Raw genomic sequence first — 14475 nt, 5'->3', positions numbered from 1 at the left:
TTTGATATCTTTTATCATATGATTAGTTTCTTTTTTCCAGTTCCAAGATGGCAACCTCTCCCCCCCCCCTTCCCAAAAGGAGTACTTCTAGGGCGAGAGGAGGAACCTCAGGTGGCACAGGTCAGGGGTTATGAGCAGGACTTCCAGTCCCAAGATGGCAATCAGGAGGCAGTGCACCTGTCAAGGGGTGAGGCTACCCTTGCAGTCCTCAACAGCTCACCAAAACTCATTAAGCAGCCCTCCAGCCAAAATAATTGTCCACCCCTGCTCCAAATCAATAATGCTAGATACCAGGGAAGGTAATGGATAGGGGATAGATCATTCTAGATCTATCTGATTTGATGTTCTCCTTTTAGCATCTATTTCTGCCACTGTCACAGACAGGCTAGATAGACCTCTGGTGTGACCCCATATGGCAATTCTTATGTTTTTCTGGAAGAATTTTCATTTTAAGAGAATTTGTAGAAAATTATGTTATCTTTTAGAGCTGTATTACATGCTACACTTTAAACTGCTCAAATGTTGATCACTGTTGGTGTTATCTCACATTTGAAGCAGTCTCACGTTCAGGCCAGTAGGGACCTTGACGACTGAAAAGTAGGAATCCTCCCACCTCCCGGCCCCTCCCAAATCTGGACTTCCCCCTGCCTCCCCACCCACTACCATTCTCCCTATCCCCACCCACCCTGGGACTCCCTTCTTGCCCCTCAGGTTCCCTCTGTGCTCTCCCCTGCCCCCAAGCCTTCACAGCTCACTCAGGTCCCCACGTACCCTGACTTACTTGTGATTACCCAGTCGAAAGAGTGGCAGCAACAACAGTAGCAGCTAGGCAACTGGGTTCCCCTTGCTGCCTGCTCCTCTGGGACTGTGCTGGCAGCCACAAGAAAGGGGACATAGGAGGGGGGATGTGGGATATTGGGAGGGCAGGGGACACTGGATCTGATCCAGGGGGGATAGGGAGGGCAGCTCAATCAGGGGTATGTGGAAGCAATGGGCTCAATATGTGTTATTGGGAGGCAGGGGTGGATGGAGTATTTATACCAATGTGTAGCTTAGAGTGGCCATAGGTTAGTGTAACACAAGCTGGGTAACAGAAATAAACCAGCCCTGGAGTAGCATAACTAAGCCATCTAAAGGGTGCCTAAAACTAGTTTCAGGTGTTGATGAGTGGACAATCCAGTGGTAAAGAGTTCCAGGAGCTGCCCCAAATTACCATGTAACAAAGCCTTTAGTATGTAGAATAACTCACTTGATAGTAATGCAAACTGGGAAGGCTTCCATTTCCAAGCAGCACTTATGTAAGTGCATGACAAAGAAACATTCTTGTAACTGTTTAAACGTATTTTGATTTACAACTCTAGACAGCAACCTCTTATGACCTAATTGAATGGAATAGCAAGTATGTGACCAAGCTCTATGTAACCTCAACTAAACATATTTCTTCATTTAAAAGAGTGTCAGTCTCAGAAATCTATATTTGTTTTATTAAATAGGACAAATTTTCTCTGAAAAGTTTTCAAGTTTACAGAGTTTTCAAGTTTACAGAGGTGAACTTGAGTTGGATTAACTTTTGCAAGGAAGTTTACCAAGAGCCACCTGCTAATAACATTTATTCATACCTAATGTCTTTTACTTAATGAGGGGTGTAGGTTATAGCCATGTTGGTCTAAGGACACAGGCAGAGAAGTTTCTTTGGGTGAATCTGATATCTTTTATTAGACCAAATTAAATAGTTGGAAAAAATTTTAAGCAAGCTTTCAGGTTTAAAAACCCTTCAATCATTTACTTAATGATCCTCTTACAGAGCCAGTAGGACTACATGCAGTGTAAACAAGTACAATTCAGAATGAATTAAGGGGTCAGAGTCCACAATTCTGTACCACACGAATCAATTTTTTTAGTAGGTTTAAAGTGCTTTGAATCAGTGTTTCATTTTAAAGTAGATTTCTATTGGTACAAAATGGACTGTTATAAAGAAAAATCACATGATTGAGTAGGGTGCCTGTACACATGCAGGGAGGCTGCTCCGATGTGTTGTAATTACAGCGTGTTAGAGCAGACATGATTAATCAAGTCTGCTGGAGTGTGCCAATTAGCATGCTCCAGCCAGCCTCCTCCAGCATCTCCATGTTTCAAAATCATGGTGAGGGCACTTTAACTAAAACTCGCTTGATTAACTTTAGTTGAAGTACCCCGTCACAGTACTTTTGAAGCACAGGGATGCTGATACATGAGATGTTGTGGGCACTTTAATTAGAGTGGCTCTCAGAACCACTCTAATTAAAGCAGCTCCCCACTGCCCCTGGAGCACATGTAAAAACTCCCCTAGATAAATGCATGGTGCTCGGTGGGCAGAAATAATCAGCAAAGCATAGACTTCACTGAAAGTGGCTGGCAGAGATTTGGTAATGCCCTCTGTTCTTCCCTTCCTCCTGAGCTCCAAGAGCTTTCTATATAGAGGCAAATCAAAATTTGGGAATTGAGAGATGCCAGCACACATCAGCAACCCCCCTCCATAAATAACCTCCCCCCTCCCCCCCACCCCCCAAAAAACCCCTTAGAAAACCCAATGTCTCAAAAGTAAGTAGGATGCTTTCTGAAACTGGTAATCACTGGTAATCTGTGTTGCAATCCACCTCTCTACCTATAAAAAACTCCTTGAGAAATTAGTCCCTGCACAGATCCACAGATACAAGCAATGAGATCAGACTTTTCATGGAATCTTTTATAACTGGATCCTGCACTTTTTCCAGGAAATAGTTCTACAAACTTCTAACTCTGGGGGCGCTTCACTGCCTTTCTGCTGCCCCCAGATGCCACTCCCAGAAAAAAAGATGCATCATGGCCAGAGAGAATAGATATGCATTTCTAACAGAGAAAGGGCAACTCTGTAAATAATACCTGATGCAAACAGGAGTCTACACTTACAAAATGTGTAAAGGACAGTCATAGGAACCAGGAAAAAAATGGGGATATCCTACTTTATGAGCAGTCCACCCAGGTCTTTCCTGCCATTTCTTGATGTTGCTTGTTACACAGAGTGCGAAAGGCTGCCCTGGTCTTATTACAATTACCACCGATCATGGTCCTGGCCTTCTGGGCCAATTGCATGGCTCCATACCTCCTCTATACCGAACCCTATGCCTTGCAGATGGCATCCTTACAGATGTTTTATCAATTGCCAATGCCACCCCTCTAGGGACCTTCTGACCCCTCAATCTCTCTCAGCCCCACTCCAGACCCCGAGACCTTTCGGTCTCTCCACACAGCCCCTTCCTGGGGTGCTAGACCCCTCAATGTCTCTTCTGGCCATCCTTCTTTCGGCTCTCAGGAATTTAAGATTCACTGGAAAATAGAAAGAGAGAAATGAGGAGAAGGGGATAGGAGGGAAGCAAAAGAATGCACATGACTTTGTAGCTTTGTGGAACTTTCTCCCAGGACTGTTTCTGTATTTTATCCAATGACTTTTTAAATATATGATACAGCAACAGTCCTGGAAACAAGGACCTGAAATGCCCCAACTTACTAGGGTTACCTATACACATGCAGTGAGGCTGCTCCAACACACTAATTACAGCGTGTCAGAGCAGACTCAATTCACTGAGTGTATTGGAACATGGTAATTACTGTGCTCCAGCATGCTGCAAAATGGCAGTGGGGGTGCTTTAATTAAAGCCCCCCGCCACCATTTTTCCGTGTGGGTACATCGATACAAGTGATGCTCTGTGCTCCCCCATGAACTTCACTCCTGGAGTACGTGTAGAAACTCCCTACAAGACCACAAGGTGCCACCTCTCTCTTCAACCAGTTACAGGCATCTCTAAGGAAAGAAACAGGGATACAACTTGGGTATAATACACAAAATGGTATAGTATAACATGTCATTGTACAATAAGTGAGATTCCCTATCCGCAGCATTTTAAGAGAAAGCTACAGTTATGAATGTGTTTTTGTGAGATGCCCAGTCCTCTTGGTATGAGTTAGGCACACTCCGCAAACACCTACTTGATCATGCCCTTTGTGGTGCCCGTTTGAGTCTCCATGTTAAGCACCTAAATCCTTTTTATTTAGTTCTAAATGCCTCCAAATTGATCAAATTTCCTGCATGGGCAGAGTTGGTTTATTTCAGGATATGGGCTTTAACAGGGAATTAGTTAACAGAAAGGTCCCTGATAGATGTTCAAGTAAAAGTGCGATAGGATCTGACGTTGGATCCCAACAATTGTGCTTCCTGCCGTGATGCACCTGATCATCTGACAGGGGCTCTTGTCCACATGGTGCGCTCCCCGAGCTGGGAGTTCCGATCAGCTGAGAAGCCTTCCAGCCTCTGGAGCACACAAGAGTCTCAAAAACCTCCCATATACTCCAGAGGATGGTCATAATGTTCAATTAAAGGCATGACAGGAACCAGTTACAAAATTATTACACACAACATATCTAATAACTTTGTAGCTTATTCCTCATTTTATTGTGCTGTGAATTGATTGAAGGTATGGTCACTACTTAAGACACAATTAACCAGTTAAAAACATCTTAAGTGTAACCTCTATCAGAAGCCAAAGAAAAACGGGGGGGAAATACTGACAATCCTGATGGTGGTTCTTGAGATGAACAGGTACTTAGTTAGCCTACTTTTGCTGGCAAACTTGGTCACTAGTTCATGTGGATGGATAACATCTTAAGAGATGTATAATTATTGCAAGACAAATCTTCTCTATAAACCTCACAAGGAGTGACCTAGAAAAGTGGGATGGTTCAAGGCTTTCAGTGACATGGTCATATGAATATACACTGATTTGTTGTTCCTGACCTAAATTAAAAACAGAACACATTCTGATTACCTTGGAAAGTGACTGGGCAATTGGATAGTGGTGTTTTGTATTTTCTCTCCAAAACATTCAAGAGAACATTAATACAAGTAAGCAAAATAACAAATCATGAAAAATTAGTAAAAGGGCTTGCAACAATTTTACAACAACTTATTTTAATCAATATCATATATATTCTCACTGGACTTACACTGAAAACAGGGCATTATTAAAAGGCTCATGGTTGATCTGATAAACTATATAATATAGGTTTTTGTAAAATCTGGCCCTCTTGGGTTTTACTGATTTATCAAATTAATCTTGCAGGATCTTCCTTTGGGTATAACAGTTTAAGAACCTTATTCATTACCTATCTGTATATCTATACTAACTACCTTATTTCCAATGGATATTTGTTAGAAAATTAACTCTTTCTGTTCTAGTTATTGAAATGCCACTATTTTGATTTATCTACAAGAATTCAAGTGAATAAAACTAAAAATATATTTGCTTTTTATACCTCTTCTCTTTTAAAGGCATTGTTATACTAACCATACCACTAAAATAGATTTCAGACCACATTCTTAGGATTGTGATGTTATTTTCACATAAAATCGTAAGGAAAAAAAAAGAAGTTGTTTGCATTTTCTGCATAATAAGAAAGAGTCACAGGTTCAGTCTAATTTAGGCTAATATACATTTAGATTTAGTCCCCTTCCTGTGACCTGCAGCTAAATAAAAGTAGGCAATTTTGGCTTAACTCAGGAATTTGAAAATGAACATGCACACACACAGTTTGATGCTCAGCAAATGATAGGTTACAAATAAACCAAAAATTTTGATTTAACCTACTGTGGTTACAAAATTAAAAGCCCAGAATAAAAAAAAATGGCATTTTTTGTAACCATAAAAAGACAACCTACTAGTTTATATTACATGAGCTCTCAAGTGACCCAAGCTCCATGCTTTCAATATATTGGTGAAGTCAAAGCCTGCTGTGGGTCATCCTTCATCTTACTGACCTTTCGATGCTCTTGAAGATTTGTTGCTGAGGAACACTTCTTATTGCACACTGAGCACATCAGTTTCTTCCTAGAATTTCCTAAAACAGAAACAAAATACCACAAACTTTTTAAAGAAATGCAAAGAAAGAACCCATATGTTTTCACTGAATGCATGATTTTTCACAAGTCATTCGACCAACACAAGAATGTTACTGTTATACCCCATCTTCAAGGGACTGGTTTACAGAAATTCTCTGTATGTGTCTTGTAACTTATTTTTAATGAAAAATCAAACCTTAAAAAAAGAACCTTATAGAACTGAAGTATCACCTAATAGTAAATTTGTATGAAGTGTACTAAATAACTGTGCTATTCAGAAGGCAAAAACAATTGACATCCTCAAAAAACATACTGTTAGAGCTTAAAAAGTCTGATAAATGAAATCTGTGGAGCAATGAGAAAAAAAGATCCCCACTGAGGCCAACACCAATATTTCCACTTAGAGGCCCTGAAAGCTGCCAGTCTTCTACCTTATAGTAAAAAACAGCATGAAATTAATATTTTCCTAAATGAATAAGATTGGGAATTCGTATTAGCGCCACATCATAAATACAAATAAAGTCTATCATATATATTATAAGCCAAGTTAAAAGTCAGAAACCACACACATTTTCTTTTCTTTTTACAATTGGTTTGAAAAGTGACAAAGCACTTAATTAGGTTATCTAAAATCTTCTACTTCTGTTGCCATGTTGTTAGTTTTGGAAAGGGGAAATTCCCTAACTAGATATCCTACTCGTCCGTAATTGTGTATAGTCTCAGCAAATCCCTCTCTACATGAATCAAGGTTGCAATCCTTGGGACCCAGCACAGTTCAGTAAACCTGGATATTATGATCTCCATTCACCAGCTAGAGCCCACTTCAGCTCACTCGCTGAAGCCACAAGGGATTCTAAATCTGGTGCACTTAATTTTGATTAACGGATGGTATTCTCCCCTTGTACTTGGCCTTGGTGAGGCCGCAGCTGGAGTACTGCGTCCAGTTTTGGGCTTCACAATTCAAAAAGGATGTGGAGAAGCTTGAGAGAGTCCAGAGGAGAGCCACGCGCATGATCACAGGTCAGGAAAACAGATCTTACGATGATAGGCTGAGAGACATGGGACTCTTTAGCCTGGAAAAGCGTAGGCTCAGGGGTGATCTGATGGCCACCTATAAGTTTATCAGGGGTGACCACCAGGATCTGGGGAAGTGTTTGTTCACCAGAGCGCCCCAAGGGATGATGAGGTCGAACGGTCACAAACTCCTGCAAGACCGTTTCAGGCTGGACATAAGGAAGAATTTCTTTACTGTCCAAGCCCCCAAGGTCTGGAACAGTCTGCCAGCGGAGGTGGTTCAAGCGCCTACGTTGAACACCTTCAAGAGTAAATTGGATGCTTATCTTGCTGAGATCCTATGACCCCAGCTGACTTCCTGCCCTTTGGGCAGGGGGCTGGACTCAATGATCTCCCGAGGTCCCTTCCAGCCCTGATGTCTATGAAAATCTATGAAAAATGATTGGTGATCCCATTCCAGTTTCAAATCCAAATGTATTGAACACATAAGTAATACCATTACTTAAGCAAAACCCAAAGCTGTCTGTAAAGGTATTCTTATGCCAGCCTTCTGATCAATGCACAATGACTCAGCTAGCTAGGTATCATCATGGCCCTAGGGGTCCCAGTTCTGACCGTGTTCTCCTCTGACTCAGTGACAACTCCCCAAACTTGGTCATTTCCTTAGGCTTTTATACCCTTTTACAGTCCTCTTCTGTATATTTCTTGTATGGTCATACTATAGATCCTCAGCAATTAACTTCTACAGCAGTTATTTCCTCATCAATTTGTCACCCTCACCTGGTTTCTTTCTGAACTTACTTATTCCCTATTGAGCTGTCCTTGGGTTTTCTTTTGCCTGCAGCCTGTCTTCCTACATTCTACAGCTATCTACATCTTGTTTGGCCTACAGCAGTGGCTTACACCACCTCCACGCTCCATGCCTCTGTGTGCACTTCGCCTGTACCTTGTGGTGTCTGTCCAGGGGAAAAAATGGTATCAGTTATGCCAAGGCAGTTTTTCAGGCCACCACCATGGTTTCAACTTTGCGTTAGTACTCCAACAGCTGTTTCATTACAAGGGCCAATTATTACAAACCTGGTTCTTTCTTTGTAACCCGAGGCCTACACACGTGTTCTGGCATTCATGTTCACATTACAATAAAAAGAAAAGTAGCAAAGCTAAGTAGGAGGAGGTAATAAATACTGTTCACCTGTTTAATGAAGCCTGGTCAGAAGTTAACGCATCAGACTATTTCCAGTTCACGACTTTTCCAGCCATTCCAGTGCCCCATCTCCCCATGCTCTTAGTTTCCTGAGCATTATATATTTATAATTATTTTTCAGCTGGATCTGATCTTAATTTGTCTTTCTTGAAAATTGTTAAACAAATATAATTGATATAATATATGCCCCTCTCATTTATTTAATTATTCTAGTTTTTTTTAAATAAGACTACATGCCCTGGACAGCATAACAATTTACCATACTTAACGCAGAGAAAATAAGATAAAAAAAAATTAATTCAGAAACCTAGCAAATTTAGACTCAAGTCCCAAAATTAAGGACTCCTCAAAATACCCTGGGAGTAGCTCCCTTTTATTCCACAAGACCACCACTTCTCACACCACCACTAGGAGGAATGATGGTCATATATCATTGGGAAAAGCTAATGTCTCAAGTAATCAAAGTGCAAACTCTTTAGGATTTTACAGTATAAAATCAACACTAGAGTTTCCACTGAGAAAGTTATTAGGAGCCAGCATAGCTCATGGAATACTGCCTTAATGTGCTTCCATTCTGCAACTTAAAAAGCAGGCTGAAGACTTCAGTTGCTAGCTTCCAGGTTACCCAAATGCAGGTCCATACTGAATATATAAATCTAATCTGGTGGTAAAAAGGACCTGAAAGATCGTGGCAAACTATACATACCAGAAGAAAAAAGTAGCACTTATCTTGGCAGAGTCATTTAGTATCTCATGTCCTCAAATATGTGTTAGCCACTGATTGCAAAGATCTGAGAAAATGAAAAGCCTGTCTCTTTCACTGAATTACCAGTCTATGAGTCAAATTTTCACTTATAGATATAGTCATGAAAAGTTAATCAACCAATAGTAAATTTACCTCTGAATCATGGTCTAGTTTAAGAATGCTGCCATGGTTGTGTGGTAGTCTTTTGGTGATTTACAATGCATTTATAGCAAATCAGGCAGAACCTTCTGTCAAAATGCATGGGTAGCAATACATTTGTGTTATATCCCATCAGAGTCAAATTCTTTTATCTGGGAATATCAAATATAGGATGTCCAGTGTCTAAACCAAACTGCAGCTGAAGAGCTAGATAGAGATCGAGGCAAAACAACCTGGCAGCAGCAGAAACCTTCTCATCAGTGCCAGCTGGTGCTACAGGTTTGGGAGCTATTGGCATAACATAACTATTTCCAGACCAAACTGACATATATTGCCAGTTTATCCCAGCCCTTTCTCTCTCTCTCACCCTCATGACATGCTATTTTTTCACTTTAATCTCTGGCTGATCTTAGTATGTTCCTTTACACTTTTTCCCCTCTTTCATCTTTTGGATTCCTTACCACTTCCCTTTCTAATTTACTTGGTTTAATGTTGTACCTTTTCACTTCCCTCATTTCTCTGTTGTGCTCCCCTTATTCCTTAGTCTACTCTGTCCTTACTCCCTTCTAGGTCCACCTCACTACTGTTCCCATTCCAGCAGACCTTAGCATAGTTTTCATTCCTGTACAAGTCTCTTTTCCCCACCCCAGTGTCATAGCAGAGTCACGGGCACAGCTGTTTTAGCACTCTTGGTGTTTAGGTCAGGTCCCAGAGGACTGGAAAAGGGCCAACATAGTCCCCATTTTCAAGAAAGGGAGGAAGGAGGATCTGGGTAACTACAGACCAGTTAGTCTTGCTTCTATCCTCAGGAAAACCTTTGAAAAAATTATTAAAGATCACGTTTGTGGGAGTCCAGCAGGAAAAATAATGCTGAAGGGCAACCAGCATGAATTCATAGCAGGTAGATCCTGCCTGACTAACCTTCTTTCTTTTTATGACCAGGTCACAAAATGTTTAGAGGCAGGAATCGAGGTAGATGTCATCTACTTGGATTTTAAGAAAGCCTTCAATAAGGTATCTCATTCTATTCTCACAGATAAACTGATTGGCTAGGTCATAGATAATTACATGGTTAGGTGGGTCGTAAATTGGCTTAAGGTTCACACCTACAGAGTGGTGGTAGGTGGGTCAGTATCAACCTGGAAAGATGTGGGCAGTGGAGTCCCAAAGGCCTCAGTCCTTGGACATGTACTTTTTAAAGTCTTTGTCAGTCACTTGGATTAAGGTGTAGAAAGCACTCCTTCCAAATTCACAGAAGATATCAAATTATGGAGTAAAGTTAACACACTAGAGGGTAGGGAAAAAATCCAGGTGGATCTGAACAGGTTGGAAAAGTGGGAGGAACAAAATAGGATGCAGTTCAACCAGAACAAGAGCCAGGTGCTGCACCTAGGGAGAAGGATCACCAGAATGATTACAGGCTGGGGGAGGACCTTCTCAGCAGCACAGCAGTGGAAAGGAATCTTGGAGTCATTACTGACACCAAGATGAACATGAGTCATCAATGTGACGAAGCAAGCAATAAAACTAACCACAGTTGATCATGCATTAGCAGGTGCATAACAAACAGGCCCAGGGAGGTGCTACTTCCCCTCTATGCAGCACTGGTCAGGCGGAGTTGGAGTACTGCTTCCAGTTTTGGGCGCTGCACTTCAAGAGAGATGTGGGCAATCTTGAAAGGGTTCAGAGGAGGGCTACTGGTATGGTTACGGGCCTGCAGACAAAGCTCTATGAATAGAGATTGAGGGACCTGGATCTCTTCAACCTCCACAAGAGAAGGCTAAAGGTGATCTTTTGGCCGCCTACAATTTCACTGGGGGGGGGCAGCAAGTAATAGGAGATGCTCTGTTTACCAGGTCATCACTTGGAGTAACTAGGAACAATGGCCACAAACTGATGGAGAGCAGATTTGGGTTAAAAATCAGGAAGAACTTCTTTACAGTAAGAGTTGCCGGAATCTGAAATGGACTTCCCAGGGAGGTAATGCTCTCCCCTACCTTAGGGGTTTTTAAGAGATGGCTAGGCATGCACCTGGCTGTGGTCGTCTGATCCCAGAGCTCTTTGCTGCCCAGGGCAGGGGGTCGGACTTGATGATCTGCTAAGATCCCTTCCAACCCAAACATGTAATAATCTATGAAACCCCTCTATATTTGGTCTGGTGATCTTTTTCCAGACCAGTTCTTAGTCCAGTTGCAGCTCCAGGATGCTGATTTCTTTGCTATAACCAGGAAAAGAGAACACTTTGATCTCCCTGGGTAAAGACTGAAGCATCTAGCAAGGGAAGCTGTAGAAGTGTGGTTGATGGAGAGGCTGCCATGCAACACACTTGCAGGAAAATTAATGAGAATGGTGGCTGATGGCTTTTGGGATGATTCCCAGGGCTGTGAAATAAAGAAAATGTCATCCAGGACATAAAATTGGACCTGTGACAAAAACCCCTGTAAACACTGGGAAATTACCCAATGTTCCTACATCCTTTATTCTTTGCATAAACTAAATTATAACCTACCCTATCCCCATTTGCTTTTTGATGGAAGAGAGAGAGAGATATGAACAAGCCCTCCAGGTGAATTTCAGCTTCCATCAACAACATACAATACAGAGGGGCAAATAGAAAGAAATTGTTACATAAATATGAAATTTACAATTATTTTCCAATTAATGGTGACTATAAAGGGACTATTTTACTATTTACTATTTTATCTAAATAGTTATTAAGAAAGATATATTTTAATCAGTGCATGAAAATATATAACTGCATTCTGCTTAAACATGGTGAAAGGACTTCAAATCTAAAATGGTCCAACAGCAGTGTTTGAATAGAATATTAGCTAAAACATGGGGACTATATTGAACAAAACATGACTTAATCTTTCATATTTCAAGCTGCAAAACTAAAGTAAGTTTAGTGAAGATAAAACTAAAGTAGTTAGCTAGAAAATAGGGACAGTATATGTCTTATGCACGTCCCACAAATTTATGATTAAGAAGAAACTTCTACAGAGCAGTATTATTTTTCAGGCCTTCTTTCTTACTCTATAATATTACCACAGTGCTGTTGCTAATGCTGACAGTAAAAATAGGCACAACATGCTGTGGAAAGAATAAAAAGTTAACAACAAGATCTAAACATCAGTGTGAAAGATTTGACTATAAATTAATTTACTCTCTCTTCTTTTTTACCTCTTTCCATCATTGTTGATAGGGGAATAGTCTAAGAGTTGCTCATGTGCACACAGCAAATTGTGAATATTTGTAGAAGTAAATGTGATCGAAAACCAGTCTGGACCCATAACAGAGCAGGCTGGCATGCAAAACAGCTTTATACCCATAGCAGAACAGAAGTTCAGTGCACAGACTGGTTTAAAAATGGTGGAGTACAGTGTAAGACTCGCCCCCTATATCCAAGGGCAAATGTGTATCCCATCCACTACCAATCTAAACTATGCTGCTTACAGAAAACTGTGCAACTTAGATTGATTCCATCTCAGGTTTTTTGAATGTCTGTACCTAACCTTAGTTTTTATTTTAAGGCATTTTCTCTAAATGATGTGTTATTTTTAGCTATGTTCTGAACCCTTTCCATTTTTTCAGTGTCTTTTTAGAATGTGGGCCCCAGAATGGGATACACTAATTGTAATGGTCTCACCAATTCCTTATAAGTCACCTTTCCATTCCTCCTTCCTAATATATTCAGGGACTAAATTTAACCCATTTTTCAGCTGCACTATACTGGAAAGCCCCATTCAATTACTGATTCATTATGATCCCTAAATCATTTTCAGAGCCCCAGTTTTCAGGGATGCACCACCCTCCATGCAGGGGGCTTGTCCTACATTCTTTCTACTAAAAAGTCCTTGCATTTGGCTGTATAAAAAAAAAGCATTTTGTTTGAATTGATCCAGCTTACCAAGCAATCCAGGTCATTCTGTATGATTGCTTTGGCTTTAGAATTATTTAGCACTTCACTAATCTTTGTAAAAGCCACATATTTTATCACCAGCAATTTCATTATTTAATTCTAGGTCAGCATAAGAAATCTGAATAATGTGTGGCTTAGAAACAATCCCTACAGAATCGCCTTTCAACACACACATTCTATGATTCTCATTTAACAGTTCGTTTTTGAGATTTGGGTAATTTTTAACCCATTTAATGTAGAATATTGTATAAACATACTTTTTAAAGCATGGTACTATTTAGTACCTTGCAGTACTAAATCAAACAAAAGTATATCACTTTTACAGGGCAACCTTAAGGCACAACCTTGCATTCATTTCCATCACTAGAAATGTTTCTGGGAGGGGGAACAGTACAGACATTCATCCTGCAACAGCACCCTTTACCCTGATCCTCATGCCTTCATAAGACCAGGGTGATCATGGTTTGGAGGAAGCATGAGGAGTATTAGCTGCTCCAGTCCTCCCATTTTCAGGAGGACTGAAGCACTTCCACAAATCCCCTACCTGCTCCTTAGACAGGGGACCATACTGGGAGGGGAGTGTAAGAGTGTTCACAAGGGAGACTGTCCAAAGTCAGCCCTGGAAGATCTTCTCCCTAAAGGAGTTTGTTTCCCCAGAGAGAAACTGAGTGAATGCTTGTACATGTGTCATTTTTACTGGAAGAACCATGATTCTCATATCAGAAATGGAATGCCTGTGCACAGCCTTCATCAACAAAACTTATAATGACATTATAAATAAAAGCAAGTGCAACTGACAAAACCTGCTTTCCATAAGGCTGTGTTGACTGGTGTTGATTATCTTAGTCTTTGATTCTCTACCATATGACTCGAGTATCAGTTCTCCATTATTATTATTTCCATTATTTTCCCATTATTTTTCAATTTATTAGTTAAGTCAGAGTAATCAGCTGCTAATCACGGGGGCCATCCTGTTTGCTTTCTTTGGATATTGGCATAACATTCGCATTCTGCTGGTGCTTTAGAATTTCCCTGGTATTTATTAATTCCCCCAAATTATTCAAACTTAGCATCAGAAGGCAGGAAGATATTAACTATGCTTGCTTTTTAAAAAACAGTCTATCTTGGGTAGATCTGAGATGTATTTTTTGACGTAGAAACAGCAAAAAATCCTCATGTGATACAAATACATCAGCCCACTTTTCCAAAAATAAAGCAAAACAAACAAACAAAACCAAAGTGAAGAGGTCTGCCTTTTCTGCGTCATCAGCATCATCATGACCATCTCTGTGTAATATGCCTATGTGGTTATAAGGATTCCCTGTGTTCCTGATATACTTAGCTATATCCACAGCCTCAGAAGAAGTGAGAAAGTTAAATTAGTTTATCTAAATTGAAATATCATAGAAATAAGATAAGTAGCATATTTACTCAAATATATGAAGGCCCTGAATCTAAGCTGACCCCCCCCCAGTAATTGGATTCTATATAGAAAATGTATATATTTGTATTATTTTCCA

General features: G+C 40.5%; 1 protein-coding gene across 12 annotated transcripts in view; it reads right to left on the bottom strand.

The window, feature by feature from the left end:
* The window catches only part of PRDM5 (PR/SET domain 5), a 172622-nt gene that overhangs the window by 103102 nt on the left and 55045 nt on the right, over positions 1–14475 (bottom strand). For all 12 annotated transcript variants that reach the window (XR_016440802.1, XR_016440801.1, XM_090036622.1 and 9 more), the window contains one exon: positions 5831–5910. Coding sequence is in view for 10 of the 12 variants with exons in the window: in XM_090036622.1 (XP_089892748.1) it covers positions 5831–5910 (80 nt within the window). In the remaining 2 variants the exon portion in view is untranslated. The remainder of the gene's footprint in view (positions 1–5830; positions 5911–14475) is intronic.

This window comes from Crocodylus siamensis, chromosome 2, assembly GCF_052110815.1.
Source record: "Crocodylus siamensis isolate JL-2025a chromosome 2, ASM5211081v1, whole genome shotgun sequence".
Classification (NCBI taxonomy): domain Eukaryota; kingdom Metazoa; phylum Chordata; order Crocodylia; family Crocodylidae; genus Crocodylus; species Crocodylus siamensis.
The sequence above is the reverse complement of the archived record's forward strand: the minus strand, read 5'-3'. Positions and strand labels throughout refer to the sequence as shown.